Consider the following 16,383-nt stretch of genomic DNA (forward strand, 5'->3'; position numbering starts at 1 on the left):
TGTCCTGGGTGCATGGGGTCCTTAATTATGGTGGCTGCTTTGCCGAGGCAGCGGGAAGTGAAGACAGAGTCAATGGATGGGAGGCTGGTTTGCGTGATGGATTGGGCTACATTCATGGCCTTTTGTAGTTCTTTGCAGTCTTGGGCAGAGCAGGAGCCATACCAAGCTGTGATACACTATAGAAAACATTCTTTCTGGTTGTATCTGTAAATGTTGGTGAGTCGGAGCTGACATGCCAAACTTCCTTAGTCTTCTGAGAAAGTAGAGGCGTTGGTGGGCTTTCTTAACTATAGTGTCGGCATGGGGGGGACCAGGACAGGTTGATGATGATCTAGACACCTAAAAACTTGAAGCTCTCGACCTTTTCTACTTCGTCCCTGTTCACTTCCTGAAGTCGATGACAATCTCCTTCATTTTGTTGACATTGAGGGAGAGATTATTGCTGCCGCACCAGTTCACCAGATTTCCTATCTCATTCCTGTACTTTGTCTTGTCATTGTTTGAGCTCCGACCCACTACAGTGGTGTCGTTAGCAAACTTGAAAATCGAATTGGAGGGGAATTTGGCCGCACATAGGTGTATAAGGAGTATGGTAGGGGGCTGAGAACACAGCCTTGTGGGGCGCCGGTGTTGAGGATGATCGTGAAGGAGGTGCTGCCTATCCTTACTGATTGTGGTCTGCGAGTTAGGAAGTTCAGGATCCAGTCGCAGAGGGAGGAGCCAAGACCCAGGCCATGGAGTTTGGAGATGAGTTTCGTGGGAATAATAGTGTTGAAGGCTGAGTTGTAGTCAATAAATAGGAGTCTGACATAGGTTTTTTGTCTGTTAAATACTTCACAATCCATACTAATATATTATTCCCAATCCCATGTACTCCAATTTTGTTTACTAATGTCCCATGTGGAATCTTAACAAAAGCCTACTGAAAATCCAAATACAACACACCCACTCTACATCCTAGCTATGACTAACACTACATTCTGCACTCTCTCCTTTCCTTCTCTATGAACAGTATGCTCTGTGTAGTGTGCAATACAGTAAGAAGTCTCACAACACCAGGTTAAAGTCCAATAAACAGTACATGTGACAATAATAAATCAAATCAAATCCACTGGTTCTCCTTTATCTATGCTACAGGCAACATCCTCACAAAACTCCAATAGGTTTTTTTTAAACATGATTTCGCTTTCATAAATCCCTGTTGACTCTGCGCAATCATATTATTTTCCAAGTTTTTAATTATCTTTGCGTTCTGTGCAAAAGTCAAGGCTGACGCTCCAATGTAATATTGAGGGAGAATGTTAAGACATTAAACCTAGGCCCCACCTGCTTACTCAGGTGAATGTAGAAAAATCCCGTGGCACTATTTTGAAGAGGAGCAAGGCAGAATGGTTAGTATATCTCAATCACGATTACAACAGATTATCTGGTCATTATAATACTGCTGTTTGTGGGAACTTGTTATGTGCAAATTAGCTGCCATTTTTTCTACATTACAAGTACAATCCCTACAGTGCAGAAGGAGGACATTTGGCCCATCTAGTCTACACTGACTGAGTCCTATCCCTATAACCCCACACATTTATCATGACCAATCCACCTAACCTGCACATCTTTGGACTGTTTGTCATTTTCATAAATGATCTGGATGAGGAAGTGGAGGGATGGGTTGGTAAGTTTGCCGACGACACGAAGGTTGGTGAGGTTGTGGATAGTCTGGAGGGATGTCAGAAGTTACAGAGGGACATAGATAGGATGCAAGACTGGGCGGAGAAGTGACACGTGGACTTCAACCCAAATAAATGCGTAGTGGTCCATTTTGGCAGGTCAAATGGGATGAAGGAGTACAATATAAAGGGAAAGACTCTTAGTACTGTAGAGGATCAGAAGGACCTTGGGATCCGGGTCCATAGGACTCTAAAATCGGCCCTGCAGGTGGGGGAGGTGGTTAAGAAGGCGTATGGTGTGCTGGCCTTAATCAATCGAGGGATTGAGTTCAGGAGTCCGGGGATAATGATGCAGCTATACAAGACCCTCGTCAGACCCCACTTGGAGTACTGTGCTCAGTTCTGGTCGCCTCATTACAGGAAGGATATGGAAAAGATTGAAAGGGTGCAGAGGCGATTTACAAGGATGTTGCCTGGATTGAGTGGCATGCCTTATGAGGATAGGCTGAGGGAGCTCGGTCTTTTCTCCTTGGAGAGATGTAGGATGAGAGGAGACCTAATAGAGGAATATAAGATGTTGAGAGGCATAGATCGGGTGGACTCTGAGGCTTTTTCCCAGAGTGGAAATGGCTGCTACGAGAGGACACAGGTTTAAGGTGCTGGGGGGGGGGGGGGTAGGTACAGGGGAAATGTTAGGGGGAAGTTTTTCACACAGAGGGTGGTGGGCGAGTGGAATCGGCTGCCGTCAGTGGTGGTGGAGGCAAACTCAATAGGGTCTTTTAAGAGACTCCTGGATGAGTACATGGGACTTAATAGAATGGAGGGTTATAGGTAGGCCTAAAAGGTAGGGATATGTTCGGCACAACTTGTGGGGCCGAAGGGCCTGTTTTGTGCTGTAGTTTTCTATGTTTCTATGAAACTGGAGCACCTAGAGGAACAAAGAAAATTATAGCACAGGAACAGGCCCTTCGGCCCCCCAAGCCTGCACCGACCATGCTGCCTGACTGAACTAAAACCCCGGGGACCATATCCCTCCATTCCCATCCTATTCATGTATTTGTCAAGACGCCCCTTAAAAGTCACTACCATATCCACTTCCACTACCTCCCCTGGCAACAAGTTCCAGGCAACCACTACTCTGTAAAAAATCTGCCTCGTACATCTCGTTTAAACTTTGCCACTCACACCTTAAACCTGTGCCCCCTGGAAAATACTCTTCCACCCTGGGAAAAAGCTTCTGGCTATCCATTGTGTCCATGCTCCTCATAATCTTGTAGACTTCTATCAGGTTGCCCCTCAACCTCCGTCGTTCCATGGAGAATAAACCAAGTTTCTCCAACCTCTCCTCATAGCTAATGCCCTGCATACCAGGCAACATCCTCGTAAATCTTTTCTGTACCCTCTCCAAAGCCTCTACATCCTTCTGGTAGTGTGGCGACCAGAATTGAACACTATATTCCAATGCAGCATAACTAAGGTTCTATAAAGCTGCAACATGACTTGCCAATTTTTAAACTCAACCGGCTGATGAAGGCAAGCATGCCGTATGCCTTCTTGACTACCTTCTCTACCTGCATTGCCACTTTCAGCGACCTGTGTACCTGTACACCTAGATCCCTTTGCCCATCAAAGGAAGTCCACACAGACACAGGGAGAACATGCAAACTCCACACAAAGTCACTCAAGGCTAGAATTGAACCTGGGCCCCTGGCACTTGAGGCAGCAATGCTAACCACTGTGCCACCATGCCAGCCCTACTGATTATTTTTCAAAAGCACCTCAGTGGCTGTCAAATGCTTTGAGATATCAGGTGATCATGAGAAGCGGTATAAAAGTATTTTCCTCTGGTGCCTGGAGTCAACCTTCCTTCAGGCCTTGGGACTTTATTTATGTGCTCTGCAGAAACATGTAGACTGCACCACGTAGCATTTTTAAATCTCTTCTTTCTGCTTTTCTGTGCTAGTTTATCTTTTTGCAGCCTTCACCACATGCACCAATGCAAAAAAGAGAGCCAAACGTGTTAAGTCTCCCCCATATCGCTGCACAGCCTCTCCATTGGCAGGTCCTCAGATGAGCCTCCTCGTGGTGACACACACAAGCCTCTCCTGCCTCAGCCCGAGGTTAAAGCATCAGAGGAGGTTTGGCCCCCAGACATGCAGTATGAGGCCCACCAGCATGTGGAAATGTCCTGATACCCTCAAACCAAAGTCCCAGCTATGAGCAGGTAGCCACACTGCCTTGTGGACATGTCAGGAAAGTTGGAAGCGAATGGAGTAAAACTGACAAAAAAATCTGGAGTGGAGGCCAAAGGGAGACTGATGTCTAAATCAGTCATCCTTCCGGCAACTCCGGCATCCAAGCCACTGCTAAATGGGGTGCTTCACATTCTTGGGTGGCACAATGGTTAGCACTGCTGCCTCACAACACCAGGGACATGTTCGATTCTGGCTTGAATCACTGTCTCTGCTGAGTCTGCATGTTCTCCCCATGTCTGTGTGGGTTTCCACTGGGTGCTCCGATTTCTTCCCAGTCCAAAAGACGTGCTGGTTAGGAGCATTGGCCACGCTAAATTCTCCCTCGGTGTACCCGAATAGGTGCCGGAGTGTGGTGGCCAGGGGATTTTCACACAAAATTCAGCATTAATATAAGCCTACTTGTGACACTAATAAACTTTAAAACTCCTTTTGGATTTAACCAGGGATGTCAAGAAGGGGGCCCTAACATTTGGGGAGTCCAGGGTCTCCATACATTTTGCCCAGGTTTGTGCCCTGTATACTCTATATGATGATAGAACTCCCCACAAAAGGTTTAAAATGTGTTCTCTCCATCCACACCTCAACTCAAACAGGGCCAGTTAACCTTATCAATATCTGCACTCCAATGCTGTTTTCTATAATAAGGACATGAGGGCGGCACAGTGGCTAGCACTGCTGCTTCACAGCTCCAGGGTCCCGGGTTCGATTCCCGGCTCAGGTCACTGTCTGTGTGGAGTTTGTACATTCTCCTCATGTCTGCTTGGGTTTCCTCCGGGTGCTCCGGTTTCCTCCCACAGTCCAAAGATGTGCGGGTTAGGTTGATTGGCCAGGTTTAAAAAAATTGCCCCTTAGAGTCCTGGGATGTGTAGGTTAGAGGGATAAGTGGGTAAAATATGTGGGGGTAGGGCCTGGGTGGGATTGTGGTCGGTGCAGACTCGATGGGCCGAATGGCCTCCTTCTGCACTGTAGGGTTTCTATGATTCTTTCTATGATGTGGAGTTGCTAGCATTGGACTGGGGTAGGCACAGTTAGTCTCACAACACCAGGTTAGAGTCCAACAGGTTTATTTGGTAGCACGAGCTTTCAGAGCGCTGCTCCTTCATCAGGTGTTCCTATCAGCAAAATCCCCAAGTCAGAACAGCTTGACCTACTGGGGGATTTCAACACCAGAATGGGTGCAGACCGTGAGGCATTCCCTTCCTGCCTCACACATCATAGGCTGGGAGAGATTAATAAGGACAGTCTACTTGAGATTTGTTGTTATCATGAGTTTTGTATAAACAGCTTTTTCAGAACAAATCATGCCACAAGGAACCCTGGAGAAATCCAAGATCAGGGTGTTGGCATGAGCTGGACCTGATCACCAGATGTGACTCCTTGAACAGCATTCTAAACACAAACAGCTACCACACCGCCAATTGTGATATAGATCACTCCTCGGTGTGCACCACAGCGAGGTGTGAATCACAGCGCAGAAGGTGGTCATCTGGCCATTGAGCCTGCACCAACAACAATCCCATCCAGATCCTATCCCTGTAACCCCACATATTTACCCTGCTAGCCCCCTGACACTAAGGGACAATTTAGCATGGCCAATCAGCCTAAGCCGCACATCTTTGGACTGTGGGAGGAAACCTACGCAGACGCGGGGAGAATGTGCAAACTCCACACAGTCCAAGGCCGGAACTGAACCCGGGTCCATGGCGCTGTGAGGCAGCAGTGCCAACCACTGTGCCACCGTGCCGTTGATAGTTTGCCATGAACCAAGTTTCTTCATTTATGGCATAAATGTTGTCCTCATATCATTAGCCATACTGCCTCCCAAATAAAAACCGACAGCTGCTCGACTTGATTGACAGGCATTCTCCAGCATTCCACATGGTATGGAAGTGAAATGGAAAATACTTCAAGACACCATCTATAATGCAGCATCCTCAAGATATGGGAAGAAAAAGCAAAAAATGTTTTGAGCCTAAAATCATTGTGATGGAACTGGTCACTGAATCCAAGCACCCGCTCTCATTAATTACAAGAGATTTGAGTGAGAAGACTTTACACTAGGCAGGAGAAAAGGCTGAACAGTTTCCATCTCTGATGTCTGAGACACATCCTTGGCAGGAAAAGGTCACCAATTTAGAGGTCCTGCCATGTGCAAATTCCATCAGCATACACTCAGTTTTAACATCACTGGCTTAACAGTCAGTTATTTGGAAGGCAGTATGGCTAATGCTGACGAGGACAAAATTCTGCCATGAATGAAGAAACTAGCATGACTCCTTGAACAGCATTCTAAACACAAACAGCTACCACACCGCCAATTGTGATATAGATCACTCCTCGGTGTGCACCACAGCGAGGTGTGAATCACAGCGCAGAAGGTGGTCATCTGGCCATTGAGCCTGCACCAACAACAATCCCATCCAGATCCTATCCCCGTAACCCCACATATTTAGAGCCCCATGCTAAAGTGGGGCGCCTGAGCTACATGAACGAAGAAACTTCATTCATATCCAAAGATCTGCTGTTTTTACCCCCACCACAAGGATACCTGCGAGAGATAGGCGAGTGGACTCTGGCAACTGGGAGACAGTCATTGGCAGCCTGACCTCTACAGACTGACTGCAGGGGCACTGGAAGAGTTGAGAAGAAATGAAAACTCAGCTAGCTGAGTTGAGGGCCCAGGGAAAAAGGGAAAACAGAGGCCTGTGAATTGTACACCTCCTCAGCCCACTGTCTCCCCTTGAAACAAAAGCAGCAGAGACCGCCGTCCATGCTGGAGTGGGGCTCCTGAGCTACACCAGTGTTGCTTTACATAGATTTGATCAACAAGGCATAAACCATCATCTTTTGATTTATTATTGCCACATGTATTAGTATAGTGAAAAGTATTGTTTCTTTCACGTTATACAGACAGAGCATACCGTTCATAGAGAAGGAAACGAGAGAGTACAGAATGTGTTACAGTCATAGCTAGGGTGTAGAGAAAGATCAACTTAATGCAAGATAAGTCCATTCAAAAGTCTGACAGCAACAGGGAAGAAGTTGTTCTCGGGTCGGTTAGCACGTGACCTCAGACTTTCGTATCTTTTTCCCAACGGAAGAGAGAACATCCGGAGTGCGTGGGGTCCTTAATTATGCTGGCTGCTTTGCCGAGGCAGCGGGAAGTGTAGACAGAGTCAACGGATGGGAGGCTGGTTTGCGTGATGGATTGGGCTACATTCACGACCTTTTGTAGTTTCTTGCGGTCTGGGGAAGAGCAGGAGCTATACCAAGCTGTGATACAACAAGAAAGTCTTACAGAAGGCTGCCTTGCATTGTAGATGGCACCACACAAGGCACACGCGGGAAGTTCCCCATGAGGAGTTTGAGAGCCACATCACACAGCATCCAGATCAAAATACCATGAAGTTAAGTGCTGCACAGGGGGAGACAGCAGTGCGGCTGTAGGTAACAGCTGTGATAAAGGAATCACCCTGCAGCTGCTGAACACAGTAGCACGTGGGAGTTTGACAGCCATCAGCCTATGCAGGTAAACATCCAGCGAGTGTAGCACAATCTGCACCCCAGTCCTGTAAACTAGACACTGAGCAGGCAAGAGTTTCAAAAAGTTGAAATCGGAGTGGATAATTCTGTTTGAAATATACAAAGGAAGGTATTGCAGAATTTATTAAATAGGTTTTAAACACACAAATATGCTGCTAGGGGATTTTCACAGTAACTTCACCACAGTGTAATGTACGCCTACTTGTGATATTAATAAACAAACTAAACTTTCAACTAATAATTTCAGATTTACATACTCAGCAAATGTGCAAGTCTGTAAATCAACAACGTTCTTGTAATAATCATGAACTGTTTCAGGAATCAATAGCAAGCATGGAAACACAAAAATCTATGGGCCTAAAATGAGGCCATCAATTGTAAATAACTAAAATTGCAAATTTAATAGGATTTTCGACGAGTGGACATTATTGCCCCCAAAGAAGACGTTTAGATTGAACAGTTTCTGCTAAACTACCTAATTCACTGAACAGAGATTATTGTCATTCAAAACAAAGATTAATTAAAATACACAAGGTCTCAAAAGGTGCATTAAAAAGTTCTGTCAGAAAATTATGTTTGCTTTTGTTAGCCTCACATCTGCTGTAACTGATTAAATTATCATCAGTAAAAAACTGGAGCAGGAATAGGTCATGAACTCCGAAAGCTAATGGCATTTGCTACCAAATAAACCTGTTGGACTTTAACCTGGTGTTGTTAAAACTCTTACTGCAGGAATAGCAGACAGAGTCTGCTCTACTATCCAAGATTATGGTTGATTTTCTACCTCAGCTCCACTTTAGCACCCAATTCCCATTTCCCTCAAGATCTAGCGATCACAATCTTGAATATGCTCAAGAGACCTTCTACAGATTTCTGGGGGAAAGAATTTCAACATTTAACTTGTATTCAGGTCATTTGTACAATTAGTTCTTGGACACGGTCAAGTTCAAACGCTCGCTGTAGCCCAGTACTATTCACTGTTGAATAAAAAGATACATTGATTCAGCTCATAAAAGCTACACTGCAAGTTTTATGTCATTTCCATAGGGACTGAAAAATCCTCCAGTTCTGACATTTTGGGTGGGATTTAACAGCCTCGTTCATCCCGACACCATAAAATCCTGCCCGAGGTCAACGGACCTTTCCATGGGCCGCCCCTCGCCCACTCTGATTCCCGTGGTGGGTGGGCCAGTAAAATTCTGGCCTTAGTCTTTGTTGAGTTAGTTGACCTTAGCTGGACTACACTACAGGCTGTAGCATTTATTTTAGCACCTTTAGTCTCAAGTTGTACAGGTACCTACTGGCCTGTAGCACTTTCACAAGAGGGTCTGGACAATAAATGCAATTTGGCTCTTCAACTGCAGCAAGCATCATGCAGAGCTTTGTTCTGCCCATACCTGATGTTCTCTCACCCATTACGGCAACAGAAGAAAGAAAAAGACCGTATTTTTAAACTATCTTTCATGACCTTAAGATGTCTCAAAGCACTTTACAGCCAATTAAGTACTTTGAAGTGTAATCACTGTTGCAATGTAGGAGCAGAAACCTGTCTGATTGTCCTCCATCAAATAATGCTCAGAACATATGCAGCACTTTAACTGCTCCCATCCCGAGGTCTAACACAGAACAGATCAAGAAGCCAAGCTGGGCCATTTTAGTCTGCATGCCTCAGTGCTATACTAGAGGTTATTGGTTTCTAACGTGGTTTATACATTTAGCTTGGTTTGGTTAGCTCTCATGAAGGCTTTCAACAAAACCTTTGTTCAGCACCTTTAACACAAACATCACAAAGCGCTTCACAAACAGGCGAGAAGGAAATGTCACACATTAGGAGGATGACCGAAAGCTGAAAAAGTACATTTTTAATAAAGTGGAGGAAGCAGAGAAATCTATGAAGGGACCTTCAGAGATCTGGGCCAAGAGTGTGGGGAACACAAACATACAGATGGATGCAGTCAGAGAAATAGAGCATTTGCGAGGGGGCCGTGATCTGCTAAAGACTGCAGTACGAGGCAAGGCGGAGGAGAAAAGCATGGAGGAGAACATGGGTTTTAAATACGATGCTGTGGGAGACAGGTAGTCAACACAGATCAGTGCAGGCAGGGTGAAAGACAAACAGGACAGGAAAGTAGGGAAAAATGCTTGACGTAGAAGCTTTTTGGACTTGGGGATGAAAGGCCACGAGGATAACATTGGAATAGAAGAGCATGGAGATGACAAAGGCATGGACAAGGGTTAGCAAAGAAGAGAACTGGAGCTAACAATGCAGATGTACACATAAGTGGTCTCAGTGATGGATACTCTGTTAAACTCAAAGAGAATCACAAGTTTGGTAAAGGACTGGTTCAGTGCGAATGCAGTAAGAGTTTTAACAACACCAGGTTAAAGTCCAACAGGTTTATTTGGTAGCAAATGCCATTAGCTTTCGGAGCCCTGCTCCTTCGTCAGATGGAGTGGAAATCTGCTCACAAACAAGGCCAAGATCTTGGGTTCATGTCACACTATTGGTAGCCCCCACAGCTTGCCTTCTGGACTTGCAGAATCTCACTGGCTGTCCTGTCTGGAGACAATACACATTTCTTTAACCTGTGCCTAATGCTCCCTCCACTCACATTGTCTGTACCTTTAAGACTTGATTAGCTGTAAAGATTCGCATTCTAATCAGTATTCTGTAACTTGATTTTGTGTCTCTGTGCCCTGTTTGAGCGCGGATTTCCACTCCATCTGACGAAGGAGCAGCGCTCCGAAAGCTAATGGCATTTGCTACCAAATAAACCTGTTGGACTTTAACCTGGTGTTGTTAAAACCCTTACTGTGTTTACCCCAGTCCAACGCCGGCATCTCCACATCAGTGTGAATGGCCACAAGCTCTGTCCATGCTGATTACAGGAAGTTGTGATTCATTCACGACGACAATATTGACAAAATAGTTTTAGCCGAAGGTTGAAGTAATGGTTGGGAGCTACAGCCAGAGGTACAGCTAGACACTGATTCAGATGGGGACTGAAGACACAGCACAATCGTCTTCCTCTAGCTGAACACTGTCCAAGAGAGCTCATCCAGCTACTGAAGAATGGTTGTCACGTGTGCCTAAATTTACAATCTTTGCAATTGTGTGTCAACTGCTTTCCGTGTGATATGGTGCAATATAAATATTGGTACTACATTGCAGATTGTAACTAAACTAAGCAGGATTTTAAATTTTGAGTGAGAATTTTTACAATACACCTTCAACATCCAAGAGGAAATAAAGAAGAAACTTCTTTACCCAAAGAATGGTGAGAATGTAGAACTTGTTACCACAGGGAGTGGTTGAAGTGAACAGTATACATGCAGCAAAGGGAAGGTAGACTGGTATATGCAGAAGGAGATAATAATTAGATGGTTACAGTGGTCGATTTAGATGAGGAAAGATGGAGGAGGCTCACATAAAGCACAAACAACAAAATGAACTGGTCAGGCTGAAAGGCCTGTTTCTGTGACATAAACTCTGTGTAACTATAATCTGTGGCTGTCACCTTCTGGCGGCACGGTAGCACGGTGGTTAGCACTGCTGCTTCACAGCTCCAGGGACCTGGGTTCAATTCCCGGCTTGGGTCACTGTCTGTGTGGAGTTTGCACATTCTCCCAGTGTCTGCGTGGGTTTCCTCCCACAGTCCAAGGATGTGTGGGTTAGGTTGATTGGCTATGCTAAATTGCCCCTCAATGTCCTGAGATGGTTAGATTAGAGGGATTAGCGGGTGAAATATGTAGGGACATGGGGGTAGGGCCTGGGTGGGATTGTGGCCGGTGCAGACTCGATGGGCCAAATGGCCTCTTTCTGCACTGTAGGGTCTCTATGATTCTAACAAAGACATATGATCTATTCTCTTCCAAGAGAAGGTGGATTGATACCACAGGGTTAATTTCCTCTAAGTGGTGTTTGTGTATTAACTGTAGTGTGTGTAGGTTAATGTAATTGGAGAAAGCCAGTCTCTTCTCACTAGCCAAGGGTGTTTGATACTGTGAATTGAAATCCTGATCAGCCCACTCCTCCGAATCATTGTTCCAAATAATTACAGAATTCTTCCCCTCCCTCTTGCCTCCCTGTAATCCAGACAAGCTTGCTGTCCTTGTATCATTACATGATTTATCTTGCCTTTTGTCCTCCCTTCAACTTTAGTAGTGCCCTCATCAATGGGTTTCCAAACTTATCTCTTGAATGGTATGGATTTACAGCATGGAGGTTCAGGTGAAATATTAAATTAAATTCATCTCCCCTGTGACCTGCAGATATCTCAAGTTCTTATATCCTGATTGAGAATTTATACACGAAGAGTGTTAGAGGACCCACACAAGAGTCAAAGATGATGAACCCATGAATAAGAAATGGAAGTATAAACAGGGCTAGGTTCATGAGCTTCTATAGTTGGGGTATCAGGGCTGAGTCACTGGTCAGACAGCCCATGCTGTCCATAGCCCTTGGGTTTCCCCAATTCAACAAAAATCACATGTCGAACTGAATTATCTTGGCTATGAATTCAGATTTTAATCTCTGAGCTATCAGCTCTAACAAAGGGTCATCCAGACTTGAAACGTTAGCTCGGTTCTCTCTCCACAGACGCTGTCAGACCTGCTGAGATTTTCCAGCATTTTGTTTGATTCCAGCATCCACAGTCATTTGTTTTTAGTTCTATAGCTGTACTGCTTTCATTTTGATTTGTCACATGTATTAGTATACAGCGAAAAGTATTGTTTCTTGCGCGCTATACAGACACCGCATACCGTTCATAGAGAAGGAAAAAGAGAATGCAGAATGTAGTATTACAGTCATAGCTAGGATGTAGAGAGAGATCAACTTAGAGCAAGGTAGGTCCATCCAAAAGTCTGATGGCAGCAGGGAAAAAGCTGTTCTCAAGTCGGTTGGTATGTGACCTCAGACTTTTGTATCTTTTTCCCGACTGAAGGTGGAACAGAGAATGTCCGGCCGGGATGTGTGAGGTTCTTAATTATGCCTCTTATAACAAAGGATAGCATTCCATTAGCCTTCTTGATTACTTGCTGTATCTGCATACTAATTGTTTATCACTCATACACTAAAACACCCAGATCCCTCTGTACCTTGGAAATCTGCAGTCATTCTCTGTTTAAGTAATATTTATACTTTTTATACTTCCTGCCAAAGTGAACATTTTCCCACATTATACTCCATCTGCCAATTTTTTGCCCACTATCTAGTCCATCTGCAAATTCCTTCCGTCCTCTTCACAACATACTTTCCTACCTTTCTTTGTTGTCTACAAATTTCATTACCATGCCTTTGATCCCCTTTTCAAATTCTTTGATGCAAGTTTTAAAAAAGCTGAGGCTCCAGCACAGACCCCTGCAAACTCCACTCGTCACATCATGCCAATCAGGAAAAGACACATTTATGCATACCGTATTTCCTATTAGACAGCCAATCTTCTATCCATGGTGATATGTTATCCCTACGCCACAAGCTTCTATTTTCCATAATAATCTTTTGTGTGGCACCTTATCAAACACCTTCTGGAAATCCAAGTACAGCACGTCCATAGGTTTCCTTTTCTGCACAGGTTACTCATTCAAAAACAAAATTGTTTAAATATGATTTTCCTTTGATAAAACCATGTTTACCATGAGTTTCTCCAAGTGTTCAGCTACAAACACCTTAATGATCAATTCTAACACTTTCTCCACGACAGACATCAAGCTAACGGGCCTATCGTTCCCTGTTTTCTATCTTTTTTTTGTGATACAGTGACAGACCTGTACTCACCAGTACCACACCCCAATGTTTTACAAAGGGAGACCCAGGCCCAACAGTATTGCACTTCAATACTTTTATTTAGTTTATTTATTAGTGTCACAAGTAGGCTTACACTAATACTGCACTGAAGTTACTGTGAAAATCCCCTAGTCACTATACTTCAAAGCCTGTTCGGGTACACGGAGGGAGAATTTTGCATGGCCAATGCACCTAACCAGCATGTCTTTCAGACTGCGGGAGGATACCCATGCAGACACGGGGAGGACATGCAAACTCTGCATAGACAGTGATTCAAGCCAGGGATCGAACCCAGGTCCCTGACACTGTGAGGCAGCAGTGCTAACCACTGTGCCACGGTGCCAAGTATTCAGTGACAATACACATGCCCACCAATACTGTATCCAAATTTACTGACATATTTATACCCATCATCATTTACTCCAGTGTTATACAGCCTCAGTTCTCTACCCATCAGTGTATGCCACATTTATATAGAGACAGACCTATACCATCAGCAGTACTGCATCCCAATGTTATACTGTGACATACATAAGAACTTGGAGGAGGAGATAGGCCATCTGGCCCCTCGAGCCTGCTCCGCCATTCAATAAGATCATGGCTGATCTTTTCGTGGTCTCAGCTCCACTTACCCACCCACTCACCATAACCCTTAATTCCTTTACTGTTCAAAAATTTATCTATCCTTGCCTTAAAAACATTCAATGAGGTAGCCTCAATTGCTTCACTGGGCAGGGAATTCCACAGATTCACAACCCTGTGTGAAGAAGTTCCTTCTCAACTCAGTCCTAAATCTGCTCCCCCTTATTTTGAGACCATGCCCCCTAGTTCTAGTTTTACCCACCAGTGGAAACAACTTCCCTGCTTCCATCTTATCTATTCCCTTCATAATCTTATACGTTTCTATCAGATTTCCCCTCATTCTTCTGAATTCCAATGAGTATAGCCCCAGTCTATTCAGTCTCTCCTCATAAGCCAACCCCCCCCCCCAAACTCTGGAATCAACCTAGTGAATCTCCTCTGCACCCCTCCAGGGCCAGTATATCCTTTCTCAAGTAATACCTTTCTATACCCATCAATACAGTACCCCAGCAGTTTAGTGACAAACCTGTACCCCACCCCCACATGCCAACACTATAGTTAAGAAAGCCCACCAACACCTCTACTTTCTCAGAAGACTAAAGGGAATTTGGCATGTCAGCTACGACTCTCACCAACTTTTACAGATGCACCATAGAAAGCATTCTTTCTGGTTGTATCACAACTTGGTATGATTCCTACCCTGCCCAATACATTACAAAAGGTCATGAATGTAACCCAATCCATCATTCAAACCAGCCTCCCATCCATTGATTCTGTCTACACTTCCCGTTGCCTCGGCAAAGCAGCCAGCATAATTAAGGACCCCACGCACCCCGGACATTCTCTCTTCCACCTTCTACCGTCAGGAAAATGATACAAGAGTCCGAGGTCACATACCAACCGACTCATGAACAGCTTCTTCCCTGCTGCTGTCAGACTTCGGAATGGATTTTTAAAAAATCATCCAGTAATAAATCAAATCAGTGTCAACACTGACAAAGTTCCAGCCATGATGTGGACACTGATGTCAACACTGACAAAAGTTCCAGCCACCAGCGCTGTCCCTGATTCCTCACAGCTACCCTCAGTATTATGGATCAGACCCAGCCCCAGCCCCAACTCCTGTAATGAGTGGCCCCTGTGGTGGACTCGATGGGCGAGGGTCCCAACTTGTGGACGGGGGGGGGGGCCTCCATTCCGGTGTCTCTCACCTCTCAACACCGCCCTCACCGCACTTTCCTGCCGCTCCGACCGGAATGACTGGAAGCCGAACACCTGTGAGAGGGTCGAGCAGAGCCGGTCCCGCGGGCCAGAGGCCATGGCGGCTCCGGACCGGCCAGGGGCCGCGCTGCTAATGTCAGCGCACGGTGACGCTTTCTTTATGCGTCAGCCGGGTGACACGCACGCGCAATGTCTGCCCGTGATGCGATCAGAGTGCGCCCCAACATGGCCGCCAAGCGGAATGTTCTCTTCACCCTCACTGCTTATGCCGGAGACTCCGACTCGGAAACCGACACCGAGACAGGTTAGCCTCGTGGATTCAGCACTACTCTCACTCAGGGGAGGGCATCAATAGCCTTGCATCAGAATGAATCCTAACCAGGCCGCGGCCTGATATTCCAATGGAGTAAGAGTTTTAACAACACCAGGTTAAAGTCTAACAGGTTTATTTGGTAGCAAATACCATTAGCTTTCGGAGCGCTGCTCCTTCGTAAGATGGAGTGGAAATCTCCCGTCCAAAACTCTTAGTGTGTTTACCCCAGTCCAACGCCGGCATCTCCACATCATTCCAATGGAGGTACAGGTCTGTCACTGTATAACACTGGGGTACAGTACTAGTGGATACAGGTCTGTCACTGTATAACACGGGTACAGTACTGGTGGGTACAGGTCTGTCACTGTGTAACACTGGGGTACAGTACTAGTGGATACAGGTCTGTCACTGTATAACACGGGTACAGTACTGGTGGGTACAGGTCTGTCACTGTGTAACACTGGGGTACAGTGTTGGTAGGTACAGGTCTGTCACTGTATAACACTGGGGTACAGTACTTGTGGTTACAGGTCTGTCACTGTATAACACTGGGGTACAGTACTGGTGGGTACAGGTCTGTCACTGTATAATATGGTACTGGTGGATACAGGTCTGTCACTGTATAACACTGGGATACGGTACTGGTGGGTACGGGTCTGTCACTTTATAATACTGGGGTACAGTAGTGGTGGGTTCAGGTTTGTCACTGTGCAACACTGAGATACAGTACTGGATGGTACAGGTCTGTCATTGTATAACACTGGGGTACAGTACTGGTGGGTACAGGTTTATCACTATATAACACGGTACAGTACTGTTGGTACAGGTCTGTCACTGTATAACCTGGGTGCAGTACTGGTGGGTAGCGGTCTGTCACTGTATAACACTGGGGTACAGTGCTGGCGGGTGCAGGTCTGTCACTGAATAACACAGGTACAGTACTGGTGGATACAGGTCTGTCACTGTATAACACTGGGGTACAGTACTGGTGGTGACGGGTCTGTCACTGTGTAA

General features: G+C 45.5%; 2 protein-coding genes across 5 annotated transcripts in view; one reads left to right on the forward strand and one right to left on the reverse strand.

The window, feature by feature from the left end:
* recql5 (RecQ helicase-like 5) overlaps window positions 1-15,231 on the reverse strand; it is a 111,055-nt gene extending 95,824 nt beyond the window's left edge. For 3 of the 4 annotated variants that reach the window (XR_013499118.1, XM_078225273.1, XM_078225271.1), the window contains exon 1: window positions 15,047-15,231. Coding sequence is in view for 2 of the 4 variants with exons in the window: in XM_078225273.1 (XP_078081399.1) it covers window positions 15,047-15,155 (109 nt within the window). In the remaining 2 variants the exon portion in view is untranslated. The remainder of the gene's footprint in view (window positions 1-15,046) is intronic. The other variant, XM_078225272.1, reaches the window with a different exon arrangement.
* A 26-nt stretch (window positions 15,232-15,257) lies between these two features.
* Window positions 15,258-16,383, forward strand: part of sap30bp (SAP30 binding protein) — a 99,948-nt gene continuing 98,822 nt past the window's right edge. The window contains exon 1 of the mRNA XM_078225274.1: window positions 15,258-15,360. Coding sequence (XP_078081400.1) covers window positions 15,282-15,360 — 79 coding nt within the window. The 5' untranslated portion in view covers window positions 15,258-15,281. The remainder of the gene's footprint in view (window positions 15,361-16,383) is intronic.

This window comes from Mustelus asterias, chromosome 12 (assembly GCF_964213995.1).
Source record: "Mustelus asterias chromosome 12, sMusAst1.hap1.1, whole genome shotgun sequence".
Taxonomy (NCBI): domain Eukaryota; kingdom Metazoa; phylum Chordata; class Chondrichthyes; order Carcharhiniformes; family Triakidae; genus Mustelus; species Mustelus asterias.